The sequence below is a fragment of the Fringilla coelebs genome (genome assembly GCF_963513975.1).
Source record: "Fringilla coelebs genome assembly, chromosome: 8".
Lineage (NCBI taxonomy): Eukaryota > Metazoa > Chordata > Aves > Passeriformes > Fringillidae > Fringilla > Fringilla coelebs.
The window spans coordinates 29,786,314-29,803,730 of NC_140066.1; the positions used below are offsets into that span (position 1 = coordinate 29,786,314).

The following is a 17,417-nucleotide window of genomic DNA, read 5'->3' on the forward strand; positions in this document are numbered from 1 at the left end:
TGGATTGACAGCCCCTTTGGCTCAGGAGTGAACAATGCACATCTTGTAATTGAGCTCCACTAAGCCAGCCCTGCAGGAGTTCCCCTTGGGACACAAGGACGGCTCTGTCACGTGTTGGAGCGTGGGGACAGGATGATGGCACTTGGTAGAGCAGCCTTGACACATCCTGTGCTGGCCCAGCTTTGCTGCTCCCAGGGTGAGCCCCACCAGGGATGCTGTCCCAAGCTCAGCTGTGGACTGCTGCATTACCTTGTCTGGTAAGAAGAGGAAATGTGATGGGTGCTCAAAGTACAATCTCAAATAATTTTTCATTTTAGTAGATTTAAAAGTATACTAGATGCAAGTTAAAGTTTTGTAAAAGTGTTTGCTTTCATTGGTTTGTGGAAATTTATTTGAATTATTGTGCAAATTACTGTTTTAAGTGAAATCATAAAAACAACAATTACTCTTTTTGTATGTTAAATAATTAGAGAATGAAAAAAGAAGTAACAAAGGATGGCACATTTTGTTTTGTTTTCTTTTGTTTACCTTCAATTTACAATATTGATTCTTAAAATATTTATGCTTAGTCCCTTTTAAACCCTCAATTATTTACATTCCCAATTATTTCACTTTAACTAAAGTATTACTTTGATACAATATGTAATTTATAGGCATTAATACATAATAAAAAAAGGTATTTTGTAGTGTATTAATAATGCTTTCATAGAGCTGAAGGCACAAATGTGTCATCAGTTCATCTGGTCTAAACATGATGATCATTACATTTCACAGATTTCCCCCTCTATTCATCCATGCAATTTAAATTTCTTTAAGGATATCTACACATTTTATTTCAGTTTGCCTAGACCAAGCAGCAACACATCCAGTAATTCCCTTAACACTTTTTAGTTTGCTGCCTAAAGAAATACAGAGAAACTAATTTCTGAGTTATGGAAAACACTTCTGTTTCCTCAGCCAGGTCTGCACTAAATATGCCTAAATGTGACCTCTGGAAGTCAAAAATTTGCTCTGTAGCTTGCAAAAACAGTTATGCAGGCAGTAATTATTCCTTGCAATTTCTCTTCTCTTTGTTCTATTAAATCACTATTTCTGTTTTCATCTTACTCAGAGCCCTTCTGGGCAGAGCATGTGCATAGCCCAGACCCCCCTGCTAGCCCTGGTGTTCTCTTGCAGCCTTTCCTTGGCCACTTTTCTCTGCTGTGCTGGACACAAACTGTGTTCAAGGCTTCTTCCTCTGCAGTTCATTGGTTCTCCAATTGTTTGTTGTCTCCAAAATCATGCTAGGGCAATAACCTCCAACCAACCTGTAATCCAGGGTGCTGGTGATGGATTGCTCATTTTCAAGCATGTTTTTTTACTGTTTCCTCCTGTTTTGTTCCATGTGGTTTGAAGGGGAAACTGTGCAAAGCTGTATCCTTCTGGCACTTTATTTCTTTGCTCCGGAGAGCACAAAAATCTTGATAATGCTTGGGCTGCTGTGGTTTTAAGAGTGTCTTGGTATGGCAATTGTCTTATTGGAAGGATTTACATTGATAAATGCAGAAAGTCATTCCCTCTGTACTCTGGATTAGCATTTCATAACCCATGTGCTTTGCAAAGGCACTTATCCAAATGTCTGTTGATTTGGATGTCACTCAGTCTCAACTGGAGAGTCAGAGATGGTGGACATAATCTATGATCATGTGGACTAACTGTAGGCAAGTTGCCACTTATCTTTTCCAAAAATGAAATGATTTATTTGTAAAGTTACTGTCAGCAAAAGGTTTTGTCCAAATTTTGAATACTTTGTGATTTTTCTCTGTATTCTCTCCATGTTTTCCAATCTCCTTTCAGAAAATGCCAATGGCAGAGCTTTAAGAACAAGTCTGATAATATCTGTTTTGGCAGTACCTTCTACAGTGATAAATTTATCTCTCAAGAGCTTCTTACTACTTTGCACCTGAATTAAAGTGTTTTAACCCTTTTTGTTTCAGCATCCCAGCAGTAATTTGTACTGAATTGTCATTCACACTGGTCTCTAAGCTGGTTTGGGAACTGCTTCATTCCAAGGAAAAATAAATCTTTTGCAGTGTAAATGATGTCTGACTTCCTTGTTCTTGTACATACAACTTAGCAATGACTGTGTATAAAAAAAAAAAATCTAAAAATTGACCATTGTACAATCTCTTTAACCTCTGTGCCATTAACCATTATTAACCACTTTTGTCTTTGTGTCATGCATAGACCTCTCAGGTATTATATATTTGTCCCATCAAAATTGAGTGGATCTGATGGGAGCTTTGTAACCCATCTAGAAGTTCCCTTTTCTGATGTTGGTCCCCTGCTGACAGTTTCTTTTTTATCTGCCTGATGGCCAATTTTTAATTCATTTAATTTGCACTGCACTTTCTGTTTTTGTATCTCTGTCACAAGGAGGAGATAAGAAGTATAATGGGGGACTGGAGAGCATCCACCTACATCTGTCCTGCTGGTTTTTTACATTTTTTGCCTGTGATGTTAATGTCTTTATCATGGCTCCTTTCAAATCCCTATTGTTTCAAAGCCAAAGAGAACTTATTTCTTCTACCATTTCATTCCCCTGACCAAGCTGACTGCTTTCTTTTATACCTTTTACATTCAGCTTAGATTTTTAGAGATAAGATGATGGTTGCTTCAAGGTACAGGCACATTATAGATTTATGCACTGACATCCCAATGCTTTCTGGTTTGTTCTTTATTCCTTTTCTAATCTCTTTCAACATCCTATTTTCTGTTTCGACTGCTACTAAACATTCAGTTAATATGTTCAAAGAACTATCTGCAATGACTTCAAGATCATTCTCTTGAGTGGTAATTGCTAATTTAGAACCTATCATTGTGTATTTGTAGCTAGCTGTGGTGGTTTTTTTTTTTCTTGTGCACATTGCCTTCAGTTCATTGTCACTGAATTTCATTCTCTTATTTTATTGCAAAGTCACTCTGTATTGTGAGATCCTTTGCAGTCAGCGGTAATTTTTATTGCCCTACATAAAGCAAGGATGTTATCTCACCACAGCCTGGAACTAGGTTAATTTCACAAAATCTATTTTCCATCTCTTTCTTCATTCATTCTTTAGCATGAATTTTGATTCACCTCCTAAAAAAACACCCCCTTAAAAAAAAAGAAAAAGAGAAAAAAATAGAATATTTACTTGCCAAGAAAAGATTATACAAAAATCACATTATCAATGGTGTAACTTCCAGTGGTTTATAGTATCTTATGGGTGCATCTTTAAGACACTAATTTCTGATTTTAGCTTTGCAAGTAATTGATGTTTTGACTGATGACAAGGAAATTCAGTGTGACCCACTCCACTGACATACAGAGCACGGAATCCATTTGTCTGAAGTCTTTCAGCCAGAACTCTGAATATTTTTTATTCTACTAACTTAAGAGAACTGTTCAAGAAATTAATAAATGTGAAGGACAGAATTTTCTAGGGGTAGAGATTCTCTCCCTGGTCATAATAAATCAGTCACACTGTGCAAGGCTCTCTCTTAGTTTCTTGTGTCCAGCTCCCTTGCATGTATTAACCTTTTCTAAATTCCAGGAGGTGAGTTAAAAATTGCAAACAGAGTTGCGGTTGTTTCCCTAATTTAGTGGATTTTGGAAGGACTGTAGAGGAGGAGAAGAGTGAGATGGCTTTCCTTTACTTCATGCACAGCATCCCAATCTCTATCAGCACATCACTTCCCTGATGCTGCCCTAAAGCATCTGTTGCAGAGGAGGGGGAACATTTCTGGGAAATACTATTTATAGGTCCTTCTTGACTTAAAAACCTTGAAAGATGTTGCTGCAAAACTTGAATTTATTCTGGTGGTCAGTGGGGTTTTTTTAGTTCTGCTCTTCTCTAGACAACCAAATATAAATTTACAGTCACTTGTACTTGCTTTTAAAGGAAGACATTGGTGTTACTTTGCACTTATGCACAGTACTTCTCTGAACTATACTACTTCCATAAATCTTGGTTTTTCCTATATTAAAGCATATATTTTGAAGCTTTTTGTCAGAAAAGAAAAATTGTAGATGTCTAGTAGTTAATTTAGTAGTTAGTATTAGATTAATTGAAACCACTTTGTACAGTAGAAGAGCTAACATGGTGTGAAAGTTCTTCACACAATTAGTAAATCCAGATACTTATATTAAAAAAACTGTCTAAAAACTTGAAAGATCTTCTGAGTAATTACAAGTGCCAGCTTTAGAAGCCTTTTTTAGTATCCAGAACTTCACTAAAAGAGGTTGAGTTCAATGATCTTTCTACTAAAATACTTTATGGATTAAATGTTACAATACAAACATCCTGAAGCAAGAGAGAAGGTGTATGCTCTGATTGTGCACTGCAGGTGTTTGATTTTCTTTTTTTTATTCTTCTTCTGTTGTGTCTTTGGAACTGTAATGTGGTGATGTCCTTGGAGATGTTTTCCCTGGGCAATTGCCCATGGAAATACTCAATAAGATAACACAGGCCTATTGTCACTGTGCAAACCCAGCTCCTCAAACTAATTATACTCCTTGTGTAATTACCCTTCCTGCATCCCAGGAAATTACTCAGAATTTACAAAGTGAAAGAAATATAAACTGCTATAATTTTTTTTGCTATACTTCCTCCTCTTTTTCCATCTACTGAACGAGGAACATGCAGTACATATTTGTTGAGACTGTTGTGGGTATGTGGAGGGTTGTACTGAAGCTTATCCCATGCTAATGGAATCATTTCCAGGAGAAAACCAGAGCATGTGGTGTGCCTTTGCTTTTGACTTTGAACATGGATGGTTGACTCTTTGTAATTCTGGTAGAGTTTAGTTTTCCCCAATTTTTTGGGTTTATTTTTCCATGCTAGAATGCCTTTTTGTTACCTTTGATACCCTAAAAACATAAGCTTTTCATAACTTACAATTCTTATTTTTTTTTCTTTTGTAATTGCAGTTGTTTCTTATCCTTACTGCTGGTAGCTGCTGTCGTTTGGAAAATCAAACAAACCTGTTGGGCTTCTCGACGGAGAGAGGTATCAATAACTTTAAGATTATTGTAGTAGCTTTATCTTTCAGTATATGTTGAGAACTTTGGTGTACAATCACTCCTCCCCTTTCTCCTGTAGATACAATTTAAATATTTAGCACTCCAAAAATAAAATGCAGTTTTATACCCTTGACTTTTTTATGCTGAAGAAGAAAAATTTATTTCTTTCTCCTGTCAAAAATTAAAGAAATTACAGAACTAGGCTGCAGAAAGGTAAGATTTCCTTATGGTGGCATATTTTGAATATTCAGAATAGAATTGAATAGAATATTTCAGTTGAAAGGGTCCTGCAAAGAATTATTCAGCCTGACCACTTCAGGGCTGACCAAAGGTTAAACCATATTAGTAAGAGTGTTGTCCAAATAAATAATAATTACTTATGCACTGATGAGATTGTGGTACTGACCACTTGCTAGGAAGTCTGTTCCAGTGTTTGACCACCTTCTCTGTAAATAAATGTTTCCTAATATCCAACCTGAACCTCCCCTCAAAGGAGCAAATTTCTCTATTAGAATCAGTAGTTTCATCATTAAATCTGTGGCACAATTAAAATCTTCAGTAAGTATTAATACATAGAATCACCTTATTCTTTTGTGGTCTAAATTCTTACAGCTATGTTGAAAAATCTGGGCCAAATCTTTGTTCTTACCTGCTTAACAGTTAATTACAGTTAAATGAGGTTAAACTTTATCTACTACATGTATATGATTGTATACTGATAGTTGTGATATTTCATTTTGCTCTCATAAATGACAGCTAAAATACGTAGACAGTGATGTCTTCCCTTCTTGAACCTTCTAATCTTGATGATTTTTGGAAAAAGCACTTACTTAATGTAGTGTAATCTTGGGGGTTTATTTTAAAGATAAGCTTTGGTCTACTTAATGATTTTTTTTTTCTTAGTATACTGGCGCTATGAATGTATAAATAACTTTTTACTGTAGCTCTACAGTGAATTTATATATGCTTTAAAAGTGCCAGGTAACTAGCACTTATAATTTTCCTTCACTGAAATTATAATGTACTGATGCCAAGGTTTAGCTTCAAGTGGTGCTACAAAGGAAAATGTATGTTATTGGTACTTGTTTCCTTTTGGTACTTTTTTTAAATTCATATGAACATAGTTAAAAATTTTCTGAGGGCAAATTGTCATCTATTTCTTTTTACTTGCAAAATATGGATGAAAGTTATTGTAAACGATATTATTCAACTGAATATTATTTCATTTAAATTTGTCTCAATACTTTGATAGTTCTGTGCAAAACTCTGTTGTGATAGGATGTAGTAGTTCATTGATTTAATTCCTCATTTAATGAGGTTGATTTATTGATGTTTTTAAGAACAAATATGAATGTACCCATTTCCAGATCTAGAGGATCTGGTCTGTGTTCTGTGATTACTCTCCTAGATTTTTGAAATATAATATTGTTGTTGTGGTCTTTAGGCATCATTTGATAATTAAAACATTCTCATACAAAAAGTTTCTCAAGTTTTCCAAGCTTTGTTTTCCTAATATCATCAAAAGTACTTCTAAGACTGTTATGAAAGCTAAAATAAGCTGTTTGATAAATGCAACATAAACATCAATCAGCTTCTTCAGAAGAGCAAGAGAGAAGGACATACTTGGCAACTGGATTAGAACTCAGAGCTTCATGGTTGGTTCTGAATCTTGGCTTTTCTTGAGTATAACTAGAGAAACTTGGTTTTCTGTTGTAACCAGAGTTTGGTAGCATTCTGTGTTGTAAATGCTGAAAGAAATCTTTATTTTCAATCTGCTTTTGACCATCAGCTGCAGTTCATGTCAAATACAAGTCTTTGATTACATTCCATGCAATATTTTCCTTTAATCTAGATAGAAAACTTCTTTTTATATGTAAAATATAAGATTTTGCAATTAAGTATTGCAAATAAATTATATGAATTGCACACAGAGACAATCTACTGTTGAAAAGATTTCTGAAGTATGTTGTTTAGAGCCCATTTGGCAGATGAGCTTTTCATCTCTTTCATCATTCTTTAAAGACAGGAATGTTTGACTCTTTAGATGTTACCTTCAATATGGACCCAAGCTACAGTAATAGAAATAAAACAAGAGCACAAACAAATACAGAAAAGCTTGCTGTTAAAAGCTGTGCATCCTTTTATTGTTCCTCCTGATTTTCTTTCCCCTGAAGGAGGAGGAACATTACCATCCAGTTCCTGTCATCTTTTAGTAATGCATTTTATCAGGCTCTTGAGGTAAGCCAGTAATTTTTTTCAAAGATTTGTAGAGCCCTGTGTGCAGCTGAAAATTCTGAACCTTGTCCTGTTTTACCCTCTGACTTCAATGCTTGGCTAAATTGGAATGTTATTGATTCCAAATTGAGCATAGCATGGCCCCAATCCAGTACAAAGCAGGAGCAAGTTGTTTGCATTGTGAAGAGGGAATGTCACAGTTATCCCACTAATTTAGAAATTTTCCCTCCAGTTTCTTTCCTAATTCATTGCTCATTCAGCAAATACTTGCTTTGCACTGCTCAGAGCACTGCCCATATCTTGCTGAGCAGTTAAAATTTAGGTTCTATCACAGGTACATGTAAGAAACTCTTAAATTGTGTATATATGAAAATTGATAAATAAGTGTCCTCCAAAATACTTTAACTGATGTTTTTCTACACTGAATTTAGCTTCCTTTGCCCATATCTGTTGGTCTTTCAGTTTATCTAGTTGAAATAATTTTCCCCTACGTAAAGACCTTGAGCTTTGGTAACTCTTTTTTTTGCTCATGACAAAATTTTGGTCCATATTTTTTTCTTACCTACATTCCTGTCTCTTAAGATATATTTTATCTCAAGTTTTTGAACTCTATATTTATACTTTAACTCCTGGATGAGCTTCTCTTCTTCTCTCCTGCCTTCTGAAAGGGCAAGGGACAGCAGACACTGTCTTAGCTTATACCATCAAAGTTATTCACATTCTGCATTGAGGGAAAATGGAAAGTATCATTCTTTTATTTTATAGTTCCAAAAAGATCAGTGAAACTTTGAGCAGTAGAACATGAACAGCCTCCTGCCTGGCATCCCTTGACACCTTCCACCACCCATCCCTCCCATGGATTTGTGACATTTTAAAAAAGGTTTATAAGAAGGGTTGAAGATAGTGGAATATGGCTCATCTCAGGGAGCTTGTTCTTTGAAAAGAATAATACAGAATGCAACAAGATGATTTCCAAAGCATAATTTTTATAGCAGTATCTTGATAAAAACACCCCAAAAGTCTTGATTAAAAAAAAAATCAAAGTCCCAAGAAAACAAAAACAAAACAGGAAGAATTTGGAACATTCATGACAGAGCAAGATAACACTTACGGGTAAGTATGGAAATTGATGCAGGATTAGAAAAAGGGAATGATGTACTTGCATATCAAATAAAGGAGTTCCTAAATACTGCAAGGTTTAGGAAAAGCAAAGCAGTTTTTAGAAGAGCCCTACACTATGTTAAAAGATCAGATATGTATTCTTGGTTTTAATCTCTCATCCTTCTTTTTACTCCAGAGGCTCACAAATCTTTCTGCTAGCACCTTTCTCAATAAAATTTGACTTTCTAGTTCACTGGATGAAAAACCAAAAGCTGTCATTTTCTCCCAAATGATTTGTTGGGCCTCTTGCATTTTATACCCTAAATTCACACAAGAGCCCATCCATGAAGCTCCAATCTGACTGTTTTCCTCCTTTATACAAGAAAAGATCTATCACCCAGATTTGCCAAATAAGAAATATGAAGAGAATATTATTTGTTTTCTCTGCATGTTTCATATCTAAAATATTCATTCAGTCTTCTGCTCAGAATAGGTACAAGACAATCTGTTCACAGATCATTTTACTGAAAACTTGATAGCTTGCCTGCCAGATTTGTAGTGGCTTAAATGTTTTGTCTCATGAACTTCTGATTGAAAGGCATCACACTGCTGATAGAATCTGCATCCAAATGATTTCTTTTTAATAGTGCATTGAACTTTTCTTTTTGCTGACAAGATTACACTGAGGTCACTAACCAACTCACACAGATGGGATTACAAACCACACAGTTTGTAGTTGAGTTAATTTAGCAAAGTATTTGCCCTTTCTAAGGTAAACAGTTGCTACTCAGATTTCCATTTTGTGCACCTTTTGCACTGTTGGTCCCCTCAGATGTTTTAAGGAATTGTAACTTTTAATCCAAAAGCCTGTAATCACTGGTGTACATAAAGTGCCTTCTTCCCTTCACTCAACAAAAGACATGTGCCAGTGTGTCACGTGTCGCTATCTAGAATCATAGAAACATGGAATTGTTTGAGTTGGGAAGGACCTTTAAAGGTCATCCAGTCCCACCCTCCTGCAATGAGCAACCACAACAGGCTGCTCAGAGCCTCATCCAGCTTGAACTTGAATGTTCCCAGACATGGAGGTTTCATCACCCTGATAGTAAAAATATTTTTCCCTATATGTAGTCTGAAATATGCATTTGTGTATATTGGATCAGTCAAATAGTTCAAATAGATTTGTGCTTTTTTTAAAATGTAAATCACTTTTTTATAGATTATTTTAATTACACACCAGAAAGACAGTGCATATCTTTAAAGATTACTTAGATTCTTATTTCCTCATGTAATACACTATAAAGCTCTTGAGCAATGAGGAAGTAATGCATGATTGCCCTTTTAAGTAAAAAATGCTTGAAAGCATGGATTGTGTGTGTAAAGTGCTTGCCTAACTTTAAAGGTTAATATCATTTATATATAGCATCTCATTATACAGTCAGCTGTGCACCATTTGCCTGTCTTAAAGAATAGCATAGACAAACATAAAAACATAGAATTGTACAAAATGCTTGCTTCATACAGTGTGTGGGTGCCACTCAAGTTATTGCTTCTGTTTGTTAAATATGCTTATGTTTGTTTAAAAAACCTCCACCTTTCTGCCTTGATTGTGTTACCAAGGTAGTTTTATTCTCTTAAATATTCAAAAATTCTTACAAATAGACAAATGAAACTGAAGTAGACTACTTCTTAATAGCAGTAACAATTCATGTAATAGCTTTAGGCTCATTTCTATGGTAACTCTAATAAGAACAAAGAAGTTCAGTTATGTCAATAGCACTAATGAATGTGGAGAATATGAGCATTTCAGCTTGAGCTTTCTTGCTTTCTATTCAAATGACAATACGTTAAAGGATTTCTTTTAGAAAAGACAGTAATGGCTTTTGGTGTATATGATATTGCTTATGGGATGCAACACATCTACTTTAGCAGTACTAAAACACAGAGAATATGGTGTATTCTTGAGCAACAGCTTTTGGAGGAACAAAAGCAATACTTTGTGTTTCAGGGTGAGCAAAGAACCAACAGCAGCAGATGTAAGGAAACCAAGAAATATTGACATGCATAATTAATGTACCCCAGTGTGTAATAGTATTCATGTGTGTAGGGGTCTACAGGATTATATAGTTTATAAGTTGTTAAGCTCACAGATAATTTTTCTTTTTTGCTATCTTCTTGTCTGTTGCTTAGCAAATATCTTACACATCTGTATGTAGTTACTCATAGGCTGTGTGAGTAATCCTACTGAAGTCAAAGGAGCTATTCATAGGACCAGAATCTCAACTTGTTATATTGCTCAGGCTCCTCTGAAATCAGTAGAGCTATGACTGCTTATTTCAACTGTGGATCTAGTTTTACTGAGGATAACTGAGACATTTATTTTAGGTTGATGTTTTCTGCATTCTCTCCAACCTAAAATTTAGGTTCCTCTCTGAATGAACCTTTCAAGCAATATGCCGAGGTAGCTGACACTAGATCTTGTCTCAGGACTCCCTCTGCAGTCAATATAAAAGGCACTCCCAAATGACAATTCATCCTGCCCAATTTTCACAGTGTTCACTCTTTATACTCTAATACTTGTGGGGACCTGACTTCTTGTTAACAATACAAATAACCCATTGAGCCAAATCTCCCATACTGAGAGCATTTTGTAAAATTGAGGTTGTATTTATAATACTGTCATTTCATAAAAGCAAGCATCTGATTAATTCTTGTATTGGTAATGCTCACAACATGCTTGTTCTCTGTAAAAAGAAGTATTAAATGATGCCAGTGACAGACTCAATATTATATTGAAAAAATTTCTGTTGGGGAGTGAATTAAGCAAAGCTGATACAAAGGACTTGAGAAAGCTTGTGAACAGATCTGTTTCTTTATTCCACAAAAAATTCAGAAGGTAAAGAAGGTAACAGGCAACAACAGGTTTTAAAATTAAAATTGGGAGTTCTTTAATAAAAAAGAATAAATTAGGTGAAAGAAACTAGGTGTTTTATTATATGTACTTATGACCAGGAGAAGAAAATTGTTCACTTTTCTTAACATAATAACTAAAGTTCCTTCTTATGTTTGTGTAGTGGAGTTAGCCTGAAGATTCCCAAAAGGCAATAATCAAAATAAATTAGTTTCATTATATGTGGTTCCTGGGATATGCATAGAAAGGAAGCTTGGATGTACTTTTTACTGCTGATAACAGTACTTTAAAATTAATAGTTGTGATATTCTGTTCAGTAGAATTTATTATCAAAGTTGAGCTTTCTAAATATGAATATAAAATGCTTCTGGAGATAATGCTAATTTTATAATGATGATATTAAGTCTTACTCTCTGGTTAACTCTTGCAAGTGTACTGGCATGAGTTTTCAAGGCAACAGGAAGGTAAAATTATTTTAGAGAGAGAGGGAACTGGCCCAAATGAAAGACTGCCTGAGGCAAGTGGCCACTTGGCAGAACCTGAGGGTGCTTTGAGATACATGGTCTGAGAGTTTTCCATGGGACTGGTTGTAAACATAAGAGCATTAGCAGAATTTTTAGCAAACTAGCTGTCAGCAAAAAGCAGTGAGAGACAATGAGAAAGGCAGTCCTTAGTGGGACTCTGGGAGGAAGCCAGATAACTCCTTTAGAACTTATGACAAGAAAAGTAATTTGAATTGGTTTCCACAGTGCTAAAGGAATGGGGATGGTGGATGTGTTCTTTGTAAATAAAGAGGATTGCACCAAAATAGATGATTCATTTCTGTCTCCTAACAAAAAAGAAAGAGCAGGTGTTGAATATTGGCCCGAAGTGGTGAGACTCCTCTGTGTTTGTATTTCCTCTGTCTTTGCAGCATAGCATCAATTTTTCCCCTATTAAAGCATAAACAAACCTTCCATTTCTCAAAACCCTATGAGAAAAGAGTGAATTTAGCTGCAAACAACAGAAGTGTTACAAGAACTGATATGAAGAGAGAATGAAAAGGTTTGACAATTTACAGTAAGAGGTCTTCAAGAGAAAACTGCAAATTCTCCTCTGTAGATACTCCATTGCTTTCCTCAGAGTTTCCAGAAATTTCAGTTGCACTGGGTAGGCAACTTTGGCCTAGGTGAGTCCCCTGCAATGGGAGAAGAATAAAAGAAACTAAGTCTGAACTTCCTTCCTCCAAAGAGCAGGGAAATAACTCAAAGTGCAAGCCTGGAAGGAATAGTTCCTCTCTATTACTCTGCTCTTCCTTTCTACCTAAAGTTTTGTTTATTTACAGTTGAATGCTAGTCATGTATTCTAAAAATTACATTAAATCATGCAAACAATAACTTTTATTGCTTGTCGTTTATGGAACATTTGCTACTGCTTCCACAAACATCCATTTCCTTGCAAATACGTTGGGTTTTTTTTTCAGAACTGATTTTTAGGTACATTTACATATGTGTGCAATTGAATACCAGTAGGGTAGGATTCATCTAATTCCTGAATCTCTTCCAAAGTGTTTGCATTTCACTTTGCCCAGTATGGATAGTAGCTGCCTTCTAAAATAAGGACATCCACCTTTTTTATCTCTTAAAGTTAGTGTTGATAATATACAGACTAATTGTTTCTTTCTTCAAAAACATTTTGAAGGCACTGAAGTTTCTCCTATGTGGATGGCCCCCTTCTAAAGTTAGAGCTTTAATAATCAATGCAAAGCAGATGCAAAGATCAATGCAGCTGGAAATTAAATAAGTTCACCAACTGATTTTTTTTCAGTGCCTGCACTATTAATTGGTTTACTCTGTCAGCAGAATGTGTTCACTGCTGTGAGTGTCAGTGTTGTTGCTATCAACGAATTCCATGGGGGACTTCTCTACTCTCTGTAGATGTTTGTACACACAAACATTCCTTGGGGTCATCCCTCTTGAGCAAACACTGGCTGTGCAGGTCATCTGGGCACCTTCAAGGCTTCTTCACCTTCTCTGGATAGAAGGCAAAATAATAGCAGGGTCATGGTGACAGGATTTGCATATATACTTATTTCTGGAGGAACCTGCCAACACCTGTAAAAGGTTAGGTTGGGGGAAAAAAAAAGCCAGCAACATCCTCCCTACCCCAACAAAAAATCCAAAACAAAAAAAAAAACAAAAAACCCCCAAAAAACCAAAAAACACACAATCAGATAGAACTTTAAAAAAACCATGGGTATATGACACAGCCTACAAAAAGGTAGAGCAGTTATTCTTTATCCAGGATCTAACAACACAATGTTTATCCTTCCTGGAACTATATTTTTTATTGCTCCAGCAGTTCACAAACAATAGTTGAGAGTTAGTGTGACCTGATATAAACCAAGCTCATTACATTATTTTCAACAGATAATTAATAATTAACATATAACCTTTGGCTTTCCTTTTATCTTCAAGTATTGACAGAAGTCGCATAAAAACACACTATGTGTGGAAAAAATGCTTTGAAATGCAAAACTTAATTAAAATTAATGTAATGTAATTTTAGTACAGTTCTATAGTAGTGAAATTAATATAGGGAATATGAATATTTGAACAGATGATTATTTTTATCCATGCCATTCAATTTTTACACAAGTAAATTTTGGAAAACAGAATATAATTTGATATTTTGTTTGGGATTCATTGGATGGAGTGCACCACGGCAGTTAAATTGTGACATCAGTAAATTAGCCCAGACTGCTTTGGCAGTCAATTGACCCACATGCAATTAGCAAAACTGAAACCACAATGAATCCTGTAGCTTGTGCTTGTTATGTTTTTTTTCTGCTTCACATACATTTTGAAAATCCCACTTAATTAAGACTTATCATAGACTTAAATAGCTGTAGCTTCTTAGCCTTTTATATTTGTGCAGCCATGGTCAGAAGTACCAAGGGAGGCAGGGAAATGCCATTTCCCAGTTGGAGAAGTTTGGCTTTGGAAGTCAATCCTTTCCTTTCTGGTGTTGTAGGTGCCTTTTTGACAATTCTTTCACTGCCTGGGCCATCAGTTCCTCACCTGTGCCACACAAATAGTTGTACAGGTTGTGGTGATACAGTTTTCATTATTCTGTTGGTATTAATTGGGGGACTTTGAGGACTGTTTTGCTTTATTCTGTAATAACCCTTTGTCCCTAGGCAACTTATTTGGGTTTTTGTTCATTTAGGCAGGAAAAAGGAGTGAAATGGACACTAAATCTTTCTCCTAATTTTTTCTGGGTGAAGAAAAACAAACATGTGAAATACAGTCTGTTACTTTAATGTGTTATATTTCATATATATTTCAATATTTGCTAAAATGCATTATGAAGGTATGAAATATCTTGTATGTGTTTGATTTTCATCTTAATTAAAATCAATCACCCATTTCTTAGGGTTTTATGCTTTCTGAATAAGTTAATGATGCACAGTACTGATCCTACACTGCTTTTTGCCTACCATAATAATTTTTTAGCTTCACAAAGTTAAGGAATAATATTTCCAGAAGAGTGGGAACATGCATGTTAGAAAAATACTGTATCCCTGCATGTGTCACCCATGTACAACCAGGTTTTGACTTAATACCTTAACAGTGTCCAGTAATAATATTCAGTATAATATAAAATTATGAATATTAAATATAATATAATGTATATTATTAAGTATAATATAATGAACTTGTCCCTTTCCACATTGCCATGGAAAGCAAGTCCATGTTGTTAATGTTGTTAATGACAAAATCACCCATGCACAAAATGTCCACCTTTGATTAGAGCATCCAGTGTGCTGTCAGCTTACAGAAAACGATGGACATAAATCATCTCAGTGGAAAGGGAGGAAAAGAGGAGCCAGAGAATTAGTCAGTGAGTTCCCAGAAACATCAGTCAATAAAAGCTAAGCTGTTTGTGAGCATCTATGGAAAAAAAAGAAAGATTAAAAGCCTGGATGTCTTCTTTGTTAACCAAATCACACAAAAAGAATATGCTTTTCTTCCAAGGTAGGATAAAGTGCTTTTGAATGGAAGAGAAAACATCTGGTGCTTGTACAGTTGGCCATTATAAAGACTATAAAAAGTCCATCCCAGGATACTTTAATAGGAAGGCAGGGAGGCATTGTCATGATTACATAGCTGTGGAGTAGGTGCACAACTGGTCAAAACCCCATAATCAGATGTTCCTTATCAGTGAAATGAGGGATTAACTATGTGTGGACTGTAGTTATCTGCATTAGCCCCTTCAAACTTTGTTCTAGCTCCAGAACTCATCAGTGTTTTTTAATGACCTAATTCATGAAATTGGAGATTACATCTAATCAATTTGCATACGAGGAGCTGGGTCAGGAGTGTGTTGCAAGCAGGATCAGGCTTCAAAACAACCTTTTGAAATTGGAAGCAGTATCCATACTGGGGTGAAAGCAAGTTTTAGAAATAATCTGGTAGAAAAAATCATCCTCACAGAAATAGCAAGAAGAAAAAGCTGACTGTGCTACAATTCCTCAGAGCTGATCAATGACTTAGAAAGGTTCACAAGCTGAATATAAGTGAACAGCAATCTAGTTAAAAAAAAGGAATATATTTCTGGCTTGCATATGTAACTCCAAGGCATCTAATTCTTGTACTTTTCTGAGTATGGCCTTAATTGGACATTACGGACAGCTTAGGCACAACTGTTCATAAAGTCTGTGGAACATTTGGAAATGTTCAGAGGAGAGAAGCAGGAAAGTGTGTCTGTTTATAGTTGCATAGCATAAAAGATCATGGAGAGGTGTGATAAAAGCCTTGAAAATGGGGAATGGAATAATGCATTTATCTGAATCTTTTGTAGAAAGGATGAGAAACGAATTGCCCATGTTGCAGCAAAGAACATTCAGGTGATGCAATGAAAATTAATAAATTATACTGATACTAGTAGTGTAGTTCTGCAATAGATAATCTCTGACACTCCAGACAGAATGTAAGTGTAAGCCTTTAGGAGTGGGATGGTCAAATACAGGACAGAAATAAGAAGACCTGGATATGCCTTTGTAGGGTGGTGGGGAGTGCCTTGGCAGTCTCTGCAAGTCTCTCTTAACCTTATGATCTTATGTTTTAAAAAACCCACTTGAAGTCAGAGTATTTTTTACATACCAGGAGCATTTTATTTGCTATAGAATCACAGAATGGGTTGGTTTGGGAGAGATCTCTAAAGATCATCTAGTTCAACTCCTGCTGCCATGGGCAGGGACAGCTTCCACTGGAGCAGGGTGCTCCAAGCCCTGTCCAGCCTGGCCTTGAGCCCTTCCAGGGTTGAGGCATCCAGGATTTCTCTAAGACTAAGGCTACATGATATGATATTGCAGCACCAAAAATCCACAGTAGTGCTCTAATAGCACCTGCACTTCCTCATTAAAGACTATTTAAAAATCTGCATTAATTCGATATTTATACTTTCATTGCAAAACTATGTCCCAAATGGCAATAAAGGCAAGTAATTATCCAGATATTCCATCATATTTTTTGCATTAAAAAGGCTTTTAAGGAGCTGCTTTCTTCTTTACAAATCTCATTTGCATAAATGCAGCCTTTGAAGTTATTGATGTCATGTACCATGGTTAAACTTCACAAAATCTCAGATAGTAGAAAATCAGGGTCAAAAATAGCCCCTTACCTTTTGTGCCATTAAAGTTCATGTCCATGATGACCATCTAAGTGACTGAGTCACCCTGTGATTTGTTTTTTTTTTCTTCATTTTTGACTTTTAATTTCATGATTTGGGCTGGATTATTTGTTTTGCACCTTACATCCCCTTCATTGTGTAATTCTGCTGGTGTTCCTGTATAAGTAGCAGGCAGGCAAAACAGCTTATTTGAGTTACAAATTGAAAACCACACGTAGATGAGAAATTGAGCAAGTTTTGTGTTGTTTTGATGGGGTTTTATTTATTTTGGGGTTTTATTTATTTTAGGGTTTTGTTTGATTTTTTTTTTTCATACATAGTTTTGCAATTATTCTGATTTTCCTTTAGCTGAACCAGTCTCACCAGTATTTTAAAATACACATTTTTGTAACAGCACAGCTTAGCACATAGACAGAATTCTTATAAAAGGTAGCTGCTGCATGTTTGTGAGTCATT

General features: G+C 35.6%; 1 protein-coding gene across 4 annotated transcripts in view; it reads left to right on the forward strand.

Annotated features, from left to right (window-relative positions):
- Positions 1-17,417, forward strand: part of ATRNL1 (attractin like 1) — a 431,089-nt gene that overhangs the window by 222,622 nt on the left and 191,050 nt on the right. For all 4 annotated transcript variants that reach the window (XM_084210857.1, XM_084210858.1, XM_084210859.1 and 1 more), the window contains one exon: positions 4,949-5,027. In XM_084210857.1, the coding sequence (XP_084066983.1) occupies positions 4,949-5,027 (79 nt within the window). Of the gene's footprint in view, positions 1-4,948; positions 5,028-17,417 lie in introns of those variants that run through there.